Consider the following 17,514-nt stretch of genomic DNA (forward strand, 5'->3'; position numbering starts at 1 on the left):
TTGATGTTTCTCTCCCTCTCTTTCTCCCTCCCTTCCCCTGTCTAAAAATAATTAAATAAAATTTAAAAAAATTACAAATCAACTCAACAGTAATTTTTTCATTCTATTTGCACTCAGCTAAAAATAGCAGTCAAAACATTTTAACTATCAACCCTATTTGTGGTGTATGTGTATGCACATTTTAAAGTAAAAAATCTAGGACTAAAATCTTTAAAAAGTAGAACTAGAAAAGCAAATATATTTATTTATACTAGACATATTTTACTATTATTTCTTCAGGCAAAAAGAGGTATCCCTATCATATTTGTTTTCCCATCTCTTGTTCTTTTCTCCCAGTTTGAGCCTCTTCTCTATTTCCCTATACATCCTGGACTCTGGTTGGTCACTTTATTCTCTACCTCTAAACTTGTCCTTTGCTTTCCATCCTACTTCAATCCTAAAACCACCTTTCCTCAGACAACCTAAGCACTGATGGAGTATAATCATACCAGCTGTACAGACCTGTTCAACAAAAATACAAATTAATAATTTCATCTCTGTCCCTTGATACATTTATCTATCATTAATTTATCTTCATTTAGTCAGATCCCTCTTCTATTCATCTTCATGGCCTATCCAAAACTTTTGCCACTTTTTTCAGTTTTGTGCCTCATTGCCCCCTCAGTAGATGACCTAAGCTTAACTCTTCACAGGGAACTGAAATAATCATACAGAAATGCCAACCAACTTCCTGCCCACCCTCACTGAGACCATATCATTGCTTCCTTCCTTGCAATCTTGAAAAAGCATTCTGTCTTGATGTTCTTAATGTCACTTCCACTAAAAATGAAGGATATTGGCTCATCATTCAGCCTCTGATATTTTTATTTGACCACTCCCACTCCATTACTTTTATCCCACCACCCCTAAATCTCTCCTGATCTTTAAAAAAAAAGTTCTTGCCTTCTATAGTTTCCATTCAATCTCTCTCAATCTCTGGTAAGAATTTCTATGAAGACCACTGTAAACTCAGTCACTACTTTATATTCCTTTTTATTCAATGCAATTAGTTTTTATCTCCCTCATTAACATATTTCGCACTTCTTTTCTCTGTACCTTCTTTATCTGCTTTGCCCTTAGATTTTCTTCAGACTTCCAGTCTTCATGCTCTTCTCACTCTCTACCCTCAGAATTCTTTACATATACATTCAACTACCTATATAAATAAAATCTCTACCTGAATGTTCCTGAGACATCTCAAGTCACCTAATCATTTCTTATATTTTTCTCTGATCTTAGTATAAATTTTTATCTAAGCTTAGTGAAATCAAAATTTACCAAATTATTCAATAATGAGAGCCATTCTAGAACCTTATATTTCCCTTTTCACTACTCTATGCAATAAGAAATTGTTTAAATAACCCCATAAATTTCTTCATTTCACACCCTCATAACCACTGTTTACTTCAGGCTTTCACCATCTCTTTAGGGTTATTATAAAACACTCTCCCGGCAAATACCTCCCAGTTGATTTCTATGCTCTGGTCTCACTCAATTTCTCAAACCCATTCTCTATATAACTGTTATAATTAAGTTACTGAAAATAAACCAGATCATAACATCTACTTTATTGTTTAAAACTACTGGCTCTTTAGTTACTTTCCAGGATCTTTTGCAATGATACCTACCTATGCAATCTCATCTCCTCCCTCTCTCCAACCCCCTACGCCCATAATTTAAAAAACAAAAACAAAACAGTAATGTTTTAAATTTTCTTGGACATATACCCATACAGCTCAAGATCATTTTATCTGTGTATTTTGTTCCTTGGCCTACACATCTTCTCTTGATGCACATACCAGATTAATTCTTTAACCTTGAAATACAACTATGGTATCTGTTTTCTGAAGCCTTTCTTTTTGACTACCATTCCACAGTAATCTCCTCCAGGTAGAGTTAATTACTTCTTCCTCTGGGCTATCCCTGAATTCTGTACCTATTCCTGTCACTCCATCACATTCTACAGTGGACCCTGCTAAAAAAATTCAGAATTTATCTTCTTCATAATGATACCCATGAATGATTTATGAAGAAATATACTATATTTGACATGTTACTTTACCCTGAAATAAAAGCATTTTGAAAGCAGAGCAGGAGAAAACTTTGCAAATTTTGAAAGGATAAATATGGAATCCATAATCAGGACAAAATATTATAATATTCAAAGAAAAAAATCACCTTAACATACAACAAATTGGAGAAAAAAGTGATTCTCTAAAAATACATAAAGTTTAAGAGCACAGTATCACAGAGTTTTTCTCGGAATATACGTAAAATACTTAGAGTGCCTGGAACACCATTATATGTTTTTAAAAGTTACTATTATATCATTAACATTATTATTATTAACTCAAAGTGACTAGACTTGGAAAAATTAAGAGTTATTCTAGGTCATAGGTCTTTGATCTTGGTCCTAATAACTGTATATTCCACCAACACTTTTGAGTTTTCCAAGAAAAGAACAATTCGTTTAAGGGTGACTTCTTAAATTAGTAAATGTGGTAAGTAGTAACTACCTTCATTACTTCATAAGTAACTCATTTATAATCGTCTTTTCCCTAATTAAAATCATTACGTCACCAAAAAATTCTATTGCAGAGACTTATCATTTTCTTCTTGCTAAAAGTTCTTTTGTCACCACAAACTAAATGTATCAAATGATTAACAGCAAAATGCAAGCCAATTCTTTTCTTACAGAGTTATAAATTCTAAAACAGTTGGGAAGAGTTGCTTTACCTTCAGGGGCATCTGCATCACATCTCTTTGGCACAGAAAGGGTTGAATTGCCTTTATGGTCATTGTAAGTTATATTGCTCTGAAAGATGAAAATATGGTTAAAATGTAATTACATTAAAAATTATACTTTGAATCAAAAGTAATCACATTAACTTTATACTCTGTTTTCTATTAACATATCTAACAAACATTCTAAAAGGTAAGTTTTAAGATAAATTTAACATGAGGACTTTTTTGGAACAACCTTTAAGTCCCTATGTTAAACCACAGAGCCTCTTCCCAGAGAAAGAGCCTACTTATTTTTCCACAGTGGAAAAAAAGAATAGCTTTGGTTCATGCAAAAGCCCGATCTTTATTCATTCACAGAGAATTGTTTTAAAAGCATGACCTAGAGAACTAGGATGAGGCAAGAAGAGAATGAAAAGGTAAAAGAGTGAGGTGCATGGATTCAGGTGACCTTCTAGAACTGTGGTTCCTGAACTCAGGTCATTCGTGTACCTCCATCATGACTGTTCCACCCATATTGTTACATAACATTTTTCAACGAACTAACTTTTCAGTACTTAGCAATATTATGAATGGTATTAATTGAGGGTTTGATGTACTAGTTAGATGTTTTTTCTTCCCAATCACATGTTAAAGTAAAAAGGAATGGACAATAAAGCACAGGCTAAAAAAGGGAGTGATCTGGGTAGACTAGATTAATAATGAAGACACTATTAAAGAAAAGCCTGAACTAGACCCTGAAACATGGATTTGATTTGAACTGTTAGAAAACAGAACAAGAGATATTTTAGGAAAAGGAAACAAACTAAACAAATGTTGAATGAGATTATGGTCAAAATATTTTAAATTGTCAAAAAACCCAAACTAGCTACCCAGTTACAGTTAAGAACCTCTGCTGGCATTTGAAAGATCAACATCAAGAAATCAGTGTTACAGGTGAGAGGATACCCATCACGTTAAAAGAAAGCCCAGTTACCCACAAATAAAATATTTATAAAGCATCTCCTGTGGGATTAATAGTACTTATAAGCATACATATTTTGCTCACCAAAACTTTTGGGGAGCCACATTAATAAAATTCTTAAAATGTTATTTTAAAGGAAATGTTATGGGTTTTAATAAATTACTAAGATAAAACTAAGTAGCTCAGCACCATGGGATCCATTTAAAAACTATTTTAATAAAATTCAGTATGTTATATTTAAAAAAGAATTGGAATGAAACTAATATAAGTTTGTTCAAAAATGGAATGAAAAACCAGTTTTGGCAAAATTGAATTTAATCTGATAAGCTAGTATCTTGTGCCAGCCTTCAGAAGTTAAAAACTGCTCTTAAATATCCTTATGTTTAAAATATCAAAATAGTGAGGACTTCCAGTCAAGATGGCAGCATAGGTATGCACGGCTTGCCTCCTACACAACCACATCAAAATTACAACTAAAATATAGAACCACCATCATTCAGAACCATCAGAAATTGTGTGAATGGAAGTCCAACAACTATAGAATTAAAGACACCACATCCATTCAGACTGGGAGGAGGGGCGGAGATGAAGAATGGGCTGGTCCCACATGCATGCGTGGTGGATAATAATTTGGGAGGGATATTCGAGAGCAAGGAGTCCTAGCCCCACACCAGGGGCCCCAGCCCAGGATTCCAGCGCCAGGAAGGAAGTCCCTATAACTTCTGGCTGCAAAAACCAGAAGGAATTGAGTCAATAGAAGAAAGTGCTAGAGTCCCAAGTAGTTCCCCTTAAAAAACCCACACATGGACCTACAAAGGCTCACTCCCTCTGCGCTCCAGCACCAGTGGCACACAGGGAGAAAATGAAGGACAGCTTTCTCCCAGACAGAAGGCAGGCAGAGGCCAATGTTCCTTTTCTGAACCCTCCCCAACAAAGCCACAGAACCCCAGGCTGGTGCCATATCTGAGACTCCATCAACTTGGCTAACACTGTTTGCCCCACCCTGGAGATCCCCAGAGACTTCCACCTAACTTATGGGCCCACCCAACCTGCTTTTATATATGAGTGGCTCCTCTTGGCTCCTGCTTCACAACTTCCTAAATGCTATCAAACAAGCAACAGCCAGCCTCAGTAAGCGCCCAGCCCCCATACTACTTGCTAAGTGGCCCCATGCATGGCACTAGCAGCAGACAGCCTAGGTTCATGGCTTGGTTTCATGTGGGAATTTTCAAGTCCAGCACAAGTACAAGCCATCTAAGAGTGCTTTTATAGCTGAGGCAGGGTGGCCGGGGAAAAACACTGGTGGGGGGGCTGACATTGGCCTCTATGACCCGGGAAACCACAGAGCCTGCATACCCAGTGGACAGACCATGTCGAAGCACCTCCACTCTTCTCTCAAACAGCTAGTGCTCCACGGGCAGAGGCTGATGGTCAGTGGTCACAGCCAGTTCTTGCAGCTGACTGGCCTGGGTAAATCCCTTCTATTGACCTGCCAATAGCAATCCAGGCTCACCTACACGAGGAGGGTATTCAGTCCACACAAAAAAAGGCAGACCTCAAGTACCCTGCTTGGGTGATAGGGAAGGCTGTGCCACTGGATCCTACAGGACACCAACTGCGATGCACTACACTTCAAAGACAGGGAGTCATAGCAGCTCTACTTAATACATAGAAACAAACACATGAAGACTGCCAAAATGAGGAGACAAATAAACATGGACCAAATGAAAGAGCAGATTAAAACTGCAGGAAAAGAGCTAAATAAAATAGAGATAAGTGATCTATCAGATGCATAGTTCAAAATACCAGTTATAAGGATGCTCAGGGAACATACTGAGGACCTCAACAGCATAAAAAATTGAGTCAGAAATGAAGTCCAAGAAGCACAGAGAGTCCCAAACAAGATGGATACAAAGAGGCTCACTCCAAGACACATCATATTTAAAATGCTTAAGGTTAAAGATAAAGACAGAATCTTAAAAGAGGCAAGGATAAAGAAGTTAGTTACCTACAGGAGAGTTCCCATAAGATGGCCAGCTGATTTCTCTAAAGAAACTCTGCAGGCCATAAGGGATTGGCAAGAAATTCAAAATCTTGAAAAAATGGGGACCTACAGCCTAGATTGCTCTACCCAGCAAAGCTATCATTTAAAATTGAAGGACAGATAAAGAGCTTTCCGGACAAGAAAAAACTAAAAGAGTTCATCATCACCAAACCATTATTATAGAAAATGTTAACAGGTCTTATCTAAGAAAAAGAAGGAGATCAAAACTATGAACAATAAAATGGCAATAAATACATACCTATTAACAATTGAATCTAAAAAAAAAAAAACAACTAAGCAAACAAGAAAGAGACAGAATCATGGATATGGAGAATGTTTTGATGGCTGCCAGATGGCAGGAGTGTGGGGAGGAATGGGTGAAGAGGTGAGAGGATTAAGACGTACAAGAAGGTAGTTGCAGAAGAGCCGTGGGAATGTAAAGTGCAGTGTAGGAAACGGAGTAGCCAAAGACCTGTGGACATAAACAATGGTGTGTGGATTGCCTGAGTTGAGTGGGGTGGTGTTGGGCGTAGAGGGGCAAAGGGAGAAAAATTGGGACAACTGTAATAGCATAATCAATGAAATATAATTTAAAATAAAAAAATATCAAAATAATGAATTTTTAAATTTTGCACTTACCTCTGTTAAGTAATTTTGGCTTCCATACATAACATACTGGGGAGCAAGACTATAAATCATGTAACTAGTGTGGAGGACAATAAGCAGAAGTATCATACAGAGAAATAATAATGCCTGGGGTCTGGTTCTACCTCTTCTGATTTTATATAACTGGAAAGAAAAAAGACAATAACAATGCTTCAGCAACAGGTTTTACTTGTAAGACACTGAGTCCTGCTCGTGTGTGGGTAATGAACAGAGTTCAATCAACCGTTTCTTTCTTTTTTTCAAAATAAACACTAAGAACACTTAATCATTCCAAATAATTATAAACATGATAAAGGCAATTTTCTCCATGCCAAGCATTTAGGTTTAGATATGTTTATTTTAAAATCTCAGCAAAGCATCTACATCCAAAGGAACCTATAAATGATTTAATAAAAACAAAGGACCTACAGAATATATCGTCATTTACATGGTCTGTTTCCAGACAAATATTCTAAATTTATTATGTAATAGCATGAGTTAGAAGTTTATAGAACTAAGGACAATTATGAACTACCTCTAATTCTATCTAAAGATTAGAAGAATTAGTTTAAATTATAAGTATTAGTGATATATTTGTGGTTTTAAGTAGTATCACTGCACAAGAACAGACATGTCACATGTTTATAAATACTCATATCTATAAAATGCTCATAATGTTCTCATACTGTAATAAAATCTAGTTCATGATAATCTGTCTATAGATTTTCATATGTACCTATACTAGAGCAAAACTAAAACATACAGTAAGAAATACAAGGAACTGGGTAGCTTGCTTCATTTCAATGGCAGAGCAAGCATACTTTTATTTTAGCAACTAAGATATCACCTACCTGTTTTATTACTAGATTGTAGTACTACATAGAGTAACAGAATTCTAATTCTGGATGGGTTGATGATATGATCATCTAAAATTGTACATTTTCCAGCTTCCCTTGCATCTAGTAGTGATAAAATATTAACATCAAAAGAAAAGTTGAAGTCCACTGGGGATTTCTGGATAAGTCTTGCTTTATAAAGGTGTAACCTTTCCTCCTATCTACCTTTTCCTTTTGTAAAACGGACAGGATAAATGAAGCTGCAGCTGCCCAATTACAATAATGAGGGAGAAGCCAAGAGGATTACAGAGATTCTATGGGACTTGACATTTTTGAGCTACTAAAGTAATGTTAGATTTTTTCTATAACATTAAGTCATTCATTAGTTCAAGCCACTATTTAAATGGTTTTTCTTTCACTCACAGCTAGAAGTAGTCTCCATTTGATGCAGCTTCATTTTTAAATTCTTAATTTATCTCAAAATGAGCATAAGAAAATAACCCCTTCTCTAACCACAAGTGATCTTTAACTCTTAGTAGGAAGGACCATCTTTTGAGCTACGGAGGCGTATCCATTTGTGCTTCAATGTGTTTCCATGCAGCCAAACACTAAGAAAAATAATATATATCCTAGATCAGAGTTTCTCAACCTTGGCACTATTGACATTATAGGCTGGGCAAGTCCTTATTGTCAGACACCGCGCTGGTCTCCTACGCATGAGGAGCCCATAGCACCCCTTAGTATTAGCAACTGAGAATGTCTCCAGATATTGTCAAATGTATACACATAGGCAAAATCACTCCGGTTTAATAACTGATGCTCTAGACAAAAGCACTTTCATGTTAACATAAAGTGAAAAAGCTAATTTACCATCACTTTTAGTATCAAGACATCTACAAAGTCTATATTATAAATCTAAGATAATTTTCAATAATAGAATTATGCACAAAATGGTGAAAATAACAATACAGTTGTATATACTCACTCTAATCCAAAAGAACCATATGCCAATGTTTCTAATCCCCGCCATTGAGGTAAAAATAAAGTACATAATAATAATTGTTATAAGAATATAATCAAGAGGAAAAACCTGGAAAAAATAAAATAAAATTCAATACACAAACAGGGCTCTAGAAGACATAGAAAATTAACTAAAACTTCATTATCCATTCTTGGCAAATGTTTAATATAGCAACCCTGATTTAGATCAGGCTAATATAAATATACAAAAAAAAAAAAAAAAAAAGGATACCCCCACCAAATGATTACCAAACTATTTCCCAATTGTTTAGTACCATTATCCTAAGAAAAATCTTCTAACAAATTAAGCTAAAAATTACATTTAAATATGAAATAAAAAACTTAATCAAAAATTAAAATGAGGAATTTCTTGGAAAAGCTCACCTTAAGGTTTATATTGTATCAAGTCAAGTTACATATAATTTAAGAGTTCAGCCATATGTCTACATAATAACCCTTAAAGCAACCATGTCAATGTAGAAATTATATATAAATAAAAAACAGTATCAGCAGAGGGCACAAACATATATTGCCAGGTATTAATAGGTTTTTCAACATAATCATTTGATAGTGTATGAGAATGTCTGCTAGAGTACCAAATGATTTTTATTTTTTGTACTTACTGTTTGTAGTAAAGGCAGAAGCATATTCAGTGGATTACTCAGATTAGCTCCAAAAATGACAAAACCAGAATCTATTCCAGCCGAATGAAGAGCTTTATCCAAACTAAATTAAAAAAAATATTAGAGTGATTTATATACTATATGACCACATTTTCAGTTACTCTATAACAAGCATGCAAATTCAACTGAATCAAAGAAAACCTCGAATAACAAACCTTACTTAAATATCTTACAGATATTGTTCAATTAATAAATAATAAAGAAGTATTATCTACTATTGGAACTTTTTAGACATTCTTTGAATTAATGCTGTAGAACACTTGAACTAAAAAAGCTTCTTAAAATGAACAGACTACACTAATGGAATTCAGCATGGAAAATGTGTAATATCATAGGATTTATATAAGTGCTTTAGAAAATGTGTCTAATGTACTTACTTTGACAGGAAGAGAGAAATTACAAACAGCAATGCAACTAAGATGAAAAATATTCCCCAAATGATCTAAAAGAAAACATTAAAACATAGTTCTAAAAGTTGATATTAAAAGCATAAAATCATTATGTTCAATACAAGTTGCTAATATATGGCCATGATCTAACTAAAATGATCTGAGATACATTTTAATTTAGTATATAATCTTAGACATTTGTCATCTAAATTTTCATTATGAGATTGTTTGAGAACATACACAAAAACAGACAAAGCAGTTTCAAGTTTACATTTGTAAGTAAACAAATGAGACTCTTTGCTAGGTCAAATAAAAGATTTATATTCAGTTACATTCACATATAAACTTCAAAATTAACTGAAAAGTTAAGACTAATAAGACTATATTAAGACTAACATACATACACAAAAAAACCAAAACCAAGAAACTCATCATGTTATATTAACTTGTTAAAATATGGAATTTGGAATATTTTCCCATATATACACCTATATATGCCATATATAAAATATATATTATGTAGACACCTATGTACACCATACCTACTGTATATGCTAATATATAAAAATTATATCACCCATAAAAGACTATATAACTGATAATATTCCTGAAATAAGAGTACTAGCATCACAAAAGAAACTGTCATGTAAAACCATATTTCTGTAGAGAAATGTGTTAAGCATTGTAATTGGTGGAACACATTTCCTTTTATTGTATAAGCTTTATATTAGGGAAGGTAAAACACAGGCAAACAAATTATTGGAACTGGGTCTCTAAGAAATAAAATTTCATAATAAAAAAGGGGTAAAATCTATGTTATTAATAACCTAGGTTGTTTTTTTTTCTTGACATCTTCCCAAGTTCCAGGGTCAAGTAGTCTAAACAGTCCAAAAGCCATGATTACTGAGAAAATACACGTGTTAGGTAAGCTTAGTTCAGGCATGAGTTATACTGCTGTTGGTGAAAAGTTCAATGCTGATGAATCAACAATGTTAACTTAAGTAGGTTGTTCTTAAACACAACAACACAAAAAACAAGGTTAGCTGTTGATCAGCCACAGATATCCAAGATCCAGTGTTACCGTTGGTATTTAACTAGATACTGGTAAAGGAAAAACAGCAAATGGGACTAGACTTTGAGCTTAATGAAACGGGAAGCAGGAGTCCACTTGTTTAGATACTGGTAAAGGAAAAACAGCAAATGGGACTAGACATTGAGCTTAATGAAACGGGAAGCAGGAATCCATAGCTTTGCACCCCAGGGAATCACAGCTTTGCTCTACCAAGGGAATTAATACTCCTCCCTTCCCATTCCCTCCAGTACTGGATTGCTGAAGGGCACAAGAGGAGGTCCTGGACCATACAGGCCTGTCAGTCTAAGTAGAGGGTGGGTCTATCAATATCTGCAAAAATTTGGGAAGTTCATTGGCCATTTTGAGAAAGCACCTGATCTGTCCCAAACCCAAGCTCCTGGTTATATATCCCGGGGATGTGGGGAACAAAGTGTCTCTCAGTCAATCTCTTTCTCTCCCCTACCTGGTGATGCACTTGCCCATTTCTGTCTGTGCTCTCTCGTCTGGGAGCAACACAGCCCTGTGGATCTAGCAGCCTCCAGACCCACAGCAGGTGGTGTAGGCTCATAAAGGACTAAGCTTCCTCCCTCTCTTTCTCTCACTCAGGAACCTGCAGTCGCAGAGTACACTCAATCATTCTCTGCATGGCCTTGTAGCCCTAGCAATCACTGGCCCATGGCCATGCAACTCCACATGCAGGCTCCAAGGAGCTGGAAATGGACTGCAGCTGGAAACACATGTCAAGCTAGCCATATGCTGGACTGGACTGTATTTTAACATGAGGCAGAAATTCTGGACACTGGATTTTATCTTGGCCTTGCTGAGGACATGGTCAGATATTTTTTCATGGTGGGACAGAGGGAGATACGGCTTTCAAAACCCAGGGGGCAGCTTCTATCTCCACACGAATAAACCATGCCACACCAGTCTTCCATGCTTGGGTCCTTGGAATGCTTTCCTAGTGATCACATGGAAGAGCCTAACTAATTCCCACCAACACCACCAATCTAAGTTTTTCTATGTACCAGAGTTTTGTTACTACGCTAGTGTAAAGCTGGGTTAAACACAAGTATATTTACTCTTATATAAACTTCAATATCCATATCATGAAGTTACTGACAAGCTACAAAAGACTTTGTAGGTTATACAAACTCTAATATTCAATTACTACCAACATAAAACACCCCAAAACACATCAATTTTAACTTAAATTAAGAAGCACTATACTAAAACCCAAAATGTACTTCTCAAATGAAGAGTGATCAAGTAAAAATTTAGAATGCACACTTACATTCCAAATAAAATACTTAATAAGCCTATTTTGGATTTAGAGTTAGTCATTGCCATTGGGCATTATCACATAGTGTGGCCTACAGTATAGAAAAACCATACATGTTTTAAATATTACTATCCAAAGAAGGAAATCTGCTACATCTTTAAACATAATTCAGAGTCAATTTCAGAGGGTTCTAGGATGACATAAATATGAGCAAAGAAAAATTAAAATATTCCCACAGATCTTTGAAACAACTATGCACTATCAGAGTGTCATAAAAATCATATTTTGCCCTGGCCAGGTAACTCAGTTGGTTAGAGTGTCCTCCCTGTACACCAGGTGTAATCCCTGGTCAGGTCACATAGCATATAAGAATCAACCAATGAAATGCATAAATAAATGGGAAAAAAACCAATGTTTTTCTCTCTCTCTAAAAATCAATAAATAAAATTTAAAAATAAAATAAAATTATATGTCACTCATTGCTTATTACCTTATGAAATTTAGTTGTGTTTAGGTTTACTTATTTGTTGAGGGACTGGGAGAGAAGTGGGGTAATCAGAAATACAAATTTTACCAGTTCTTTATTATGGGTCTGCTTCAAATAAACAGAAACATTTTCTTTAAAAGTGTATGTATACGGACTATGAATAATCTGAAAAGGAATTTAAGAAAGTTCCATTTATATAACATCAAAAAGAATAGTTAGGAATAAATTTAAACAAGGAGGCAAATGACATACACTGAAAACTACAGAATATTGCTTAAGGAAATTAAGAAAGACAAATAAATGGGAAGAAATTCCACGTTCACAGATTGGAAGGCTTAATATTGTTAAATGACAATGCTATTGAAAGTGATCTACAGAGTCAATGCATTCCCTACCAAAATAACAATGGTGTTTTTTGCAGAAACACAAAATGTCTTTGCATGACTTACACATCCTGATACCAAAACTTACTACAAAGATACAGTAATCAGGCCCTGGCTGGTGTGGCTCAGTGGATTGAGCGCGGGCCTCCAAACCAAATGGTCACTGTTTCAATTCCCAGTCAGGGCACATGCCTGGGTTGAAGACCCGGTCCCCAGTGGGGGTCACATGAAAGGCAACTGCACATTGATGTGTTTCTCCCTCTTTTTCTCTCCCTCTTCCCCTCTCTCTAAAAATAAATAAATAAAATCTTTAAGAAAGAAAAGCTACAGTAATCAAAACAGTTTTGGTACTGGCACACAGACAGACTTATAGTCAATGAAACAGACCCCAGAAATAAACCCTCACATATATGGTCAAATGATTTTTGACAAGGGTGCCAAGCCCTCTCAATGAGGAAAAGATAGTCTTTTCAACAAACAGTGCTGAGAACAAGACATCTATATGCAAAAGAATGAAGCTGGACCCTCATCCTTTACCACTTATAAAAACTAACTCAAAATATGACCTAAATATAGGACCTAAAATAACTCTTCAGGGCATTGGATTTGGCAATGTGGAGAAGAGGCTGTTCTATAAGGTGATTGCTCTCTGTCCAGCAAGCGGGACCTGGGCCAGAAGGGAGGCTGCTTTCCGAAAATCACTCTTAGAGACTGCCGGATAGTAATTGATGTTTATTCTGATGTAAATCAGTACCCTTCTCTTACCTCCTGCTGGGTGCTGGTTCCTGAAACAGGCTTTTGTCCTAACCTAGTCAAGTGTGTAATTTCCTGTACCTGGTAGCATTCAAATAATAGTACCAGTGACTGTTCCCCCAATTTTGCCCTATGTAATTCTTGGCACCTGCCAAGTGAAGCCATACCAGACAGCCCTGCATGTGAGTTTGCCTTAATAAACTCTATTTATTACCAGAATGGGATGGCCAGCCTTTTTCTTCAGCCTTTCCCTGCCCTTCATTTATGGAGGTTGATATTCACTCTCCGGGCTTTTTGTTAGGGTCTGTGTATGTTAACAGGCAGTTCTTTTTTGGGTATAATCGAGAGCATAGGCAGCAAAAAGTAAATAAATAAATGAGACTTCATCAAAATTAAAAACTTGTGCATCAAAGGACACTGTCAACTGAGTGAAAAGACAACTCAAGAATGGGAGGAAATATTTGCAAATCATATATCTAATAACGGGTTAACATTCAAAATAGTTTTAAAAGCTCTTACTACTCAACAACAATAAAACATAAACAATTTTAAAATGGGCAAAAGACTTGAATATACTTTTCTCCAAAGAAAATATACATACGACCATCAGTCAAATGAAAACATGCTCAGTGTCACTAATCGTTATGGAAGTGAAAATGAAAACTATGAAATATCGCCTCAGAACCATAAGGTTAGTTTTTATCAAAACAATAAGTGTTGGCAAGGATGAGGAGAAATTTTAACACTTGTACACTGCTGGTAGGAATGTAAAATGTTCAACTTCTGTGGAAAAGTTTGTAGATTCCTCAAAAAGTTAAACACAGAACTGCCATATGATCCAACAATTCCATTTCCAGATAGATACTCAAAAGGGAAAACAGGGAATCAAACAGATACTTGTACACCAATTATCAAGGTAGCATTATTCAAAATAGTGAAATTTGAAAACAATCCACATTTCCACCATTAGATGGCTGAATAAACAAGATGTGGTATATACATACAGTGGAACATTATTTAGCCTTAAAAAGGAATGAAATTTTGATACATCTACAAATGGATGAACCTTGAAGATATTATGCAAAGTGAAATACACAAAAGGTCAAATAGAGTTTAATTCCAGAGAGACAGAAAGTAGAAGAGAGGTCATTAGGGAGTATATGGAAGGATAGGGGGAAGGAATTGGAAGTTATTGTTTAATAGGTACAGAGATTTTATTCAGGATGGCAAAAAAAGTTCTACAAATGAATAGTGGTGAGAGTTGTACAATACTGTGAATATATTTAATGCCACTGGATATACAATTACAAAGGGTTAAAATGGTAAATTTTATGTTACATATTTTTACCACAATAAAAGAGTCTGAAAAAACATATGTGATATAATTATGGACACGAATTTATAAGTTTCTATGTAAATACAAAAGGGGTGTGTGTGTGTGTGTAAAATAAGAGGGATACATATAGTAAAATCTCAAGTTATATTTAAAACCTAATGAATCTATAGGTTACTAAGGCCAATTAGTTGTACAAGCTCCAAGTATGCCCATCTGTCTGGTGAAAGTTTAATCAAATATTTAAAAAGTATTTTAGACTGTATGCTTAGAAATGTGTTAAGTAGTATATACAAATGCTGTTTTAAGGAGACATTACCTATTTTAATTAGATGCTTATTTTTGTAAGTGTCTTTGTCACAAAACTAATTTTGTCTCTTTATTTCCATGACAGTATTTTTAAGAAGTTGAAAAATCCTAACTGTAGAACTATAACAACAGAAGCTGAAACTTTCTGAGCTTTTTACATCAAAAGGCAATGCACGGCATAAAATTGTTGAATTTAACTACTATAAGAAAAATAAGATTAAGGATATAACTCCATTTTAAGGATGAAAAAACTGGGGTTTGGAAAGGTAAAGTTAAGAGGTTACATAGCTTGGTGAGGATCAGAGCAAGGGCTCAAAAACAGATATGACAGCAAAGTTCATTGACTGAACCCTCATGTTTCTGAAATGAGATATGCACTTCCTAGGGAGTGCACAGCCATGCGAAATCACAAGGTCAATAGGCATCTCATGGAGAGCTACTCTTATGAAAAAAAAAATTGTAGAACTCTGAACTTTTGGATTTGCAAATTTTTTTAATTCAATACATCTTATAATGAAACAAACACTCATTACAGCGGAGTAAAGACAATACTAACACAAAATCTTGAGATAGGAGATAACTTCAAAGAAATTTTGTATCAGGAGCTTCTCACCAGTCTTTTTATTTTGTTTTAAATCCTCAGCATAAGATATGTTTATTGATTTTAAAGAGGGAGAAAAGGAGGGAGAGAGAAACATCAGTGTGAGAGAGAAACACTGACCAGATGCCTCCCATACATGTCCTGACTGGGAACCACAGCTGCAACCTAGGTTGGTGCCCTGACCAGGAATTGAACCCCTAACCTTTTGGTGTATAGGACAATGCTCCAACCAACAGCCACCTGGTCAGAGCATTTCTCACCAGTCTCAAATCACATTCAGCATATACTGAGCATTGCAAAGGGGTTAGTGGACCTGTGGCTTCCTATTCCTGAATTATATCAAATGTGGACAAACACATAATTAATGAATAATAAATAATTTTCATATTTCATTTGAGGAAAAAAAAGCAGTGTTTATCTCTTGGCATTCATGTTAAGCCCTCAATTACATAACAGTAAGTTTGTATCCCCAGATACTTCCTTCAGATATCCCTATTACTAATTAATTATTCCTAAGTGAGGACCAGATAATGGAGATAGGTAAGAATTTAAATGAGTATGCAGGAACGACACATTTACACAGCCAAAGGAATAAATAATAAAATACTGGAGGTTTCAGCCAATGCAGGAAAAAATAAATAAAATAAAACAAAAACCAACAACTGAAAATCTTACATTTGAAAGAAAAAAATAAAACTATGTTTCAGCAGCTGACATAATCATGTACTTAAAAATCCCCTAGGAATCTATTAAGCTACTAGAGCTAATAATTAATCCAGGTTGCATGATACAAGTACAATATACAAAAGCAAATTTTTATATGCTAGCAACAAATAACTGAGAATTAAAATTAAACAAAATTATTTATAATAGTATAAAGAATACTTATAGATACCCAGGATGGCAGAGGAGTAAGTGGAAGCTATACTAACCTTCTCTCAGGACAAATCTGGAATTAATAATTGTACAGAAAGCATCCTAAATAACCAACTGAATGCTAGCTGGAGAGGAGGCTTATAACGACGAACAAACAAGAAACCACTTCAATGCAATGAGACTGGTAGGAAATGCAGAGGTGGCATGACAGGACTGGCAGGCTGGGCTCCCATGGCAGGGAGCTCAAGTTATGGGGAGATATTTCAGTAGCCAGGGGGTTCCTCCAAGAACTGTGGGGTCTAAACCCCAAGCTGGGCTCCTTAGGCTACAGCACCAAAGCCAGAAGAGAACACAGATAACGTCCAGCAGTGAAAAGCAGTGGAGTTTCTGTCTGCCAGGGAGAGAAGGCAGAAGACACAGAGAGCCTCTTAAAGGGCCAACACAGAAAATTTTGTTGGCTGCTACTGACACTTGGCTCCAGCAGAGGAACTGCAGAGTGGACTGAAGACACTTAAGGAGAGTTTGGGGTTGATGGCTCTGGGGAGAACACTGCAGGAACAGCTGCCAAGACCCCTCTGCTGAGTCATTCCCCATACTGCATAAACCATCTTTCCCAGGAACAGCACTCCTCTCCAAGGGGCATCGGCCTGAGGAAAAGCAATAGCTAGGCCTGCAGGAATTATTCTGCCCCACACAGGGGAGACTGAGCAGGGCTGCTGATTACAGCTTGAGGCTCTATCATTAATTAGTTTAACAACTAAGGCAGAAAATACAAAGTAGGAGCCAAAATGGAAAGACAAAGAAACAGACCCCAAATGAGAGACCAAGGGAATTCTCCAGAAGAACTAGAAGAAATAGAAGCAAGCAATTTATCAGATAGAGACTTCTGAGTAATGATATTATAAGGATACTCAACAGCATGAAAAAAGACATAGAAACCATAAAAAAGGACCAGTCAGAAATAAAGAATGCAATTTCTGAAATAAATAATAGACTGGAAAGGTTAGATGAAGCAGAGTATCAAATCAGTGTTTTGGAAGCCAAAGTAGAAAGAAACAT

The 17,514-nt window shown here is 35.7% G+C and overlaps 1 protein-coding gene across 1 annotated transcript in view; it reads right to left on the reverse strand.

Moving 5' to 3' along the window:
• The window catches only part of LMBRD1 (LMBR1 domain containing 1), a 110,404-nt gene that overhangs the window by 20,018 nt on the left and 72,872 nt on the right, over positions 1 to 17,514 (reverse strand). Inside the window, exons 10-14 of the mRNA XM_054569552.1 lie at positions 9,351 to 9,415; positions 8,914 to 9,016; positions 8,256 to 8,360; positions 6,429 to 6,578; positions 2,776 to 2,854 (exon numbers count right to left, since the gene is read on the reverse strand). Coding sequence (XP_054425527.1) covers positions 2,776 to 2,854; positions 6,429 to 6,578; positions 8,256 to 8,360; positions 8,914 to 9,016; positions 9,351 to 9,415 — 502 coding nt within the window. The remainder of the gene's footprint in view (positions 1 to 2,775; positions 2,855 to 6,428; positions 6,579 to 8,255; positions 8,361 to 8,913; positions 9,017 to 9,350; positions 9,416 to 17,514) is intronic.

Source organism: Pteronotus mesoamericanus, unplaced genomic scaffold (assembly GCF_021234165.1).
Source record: "Pteronotus mesoamericanus isolate MK-2021 breed Mesoamerican mustached bat unplaced genomic scaffold, CSHL_Meso_final contig_20, whole genome shotgun sequence".
NCBI classification, from domain to species: Eukaryota; Metazoa; Chordata; class Mammalia; order Chiroptera; family Mormoopidae; genus Pteronotus; species Pteronotus mesoamericanus.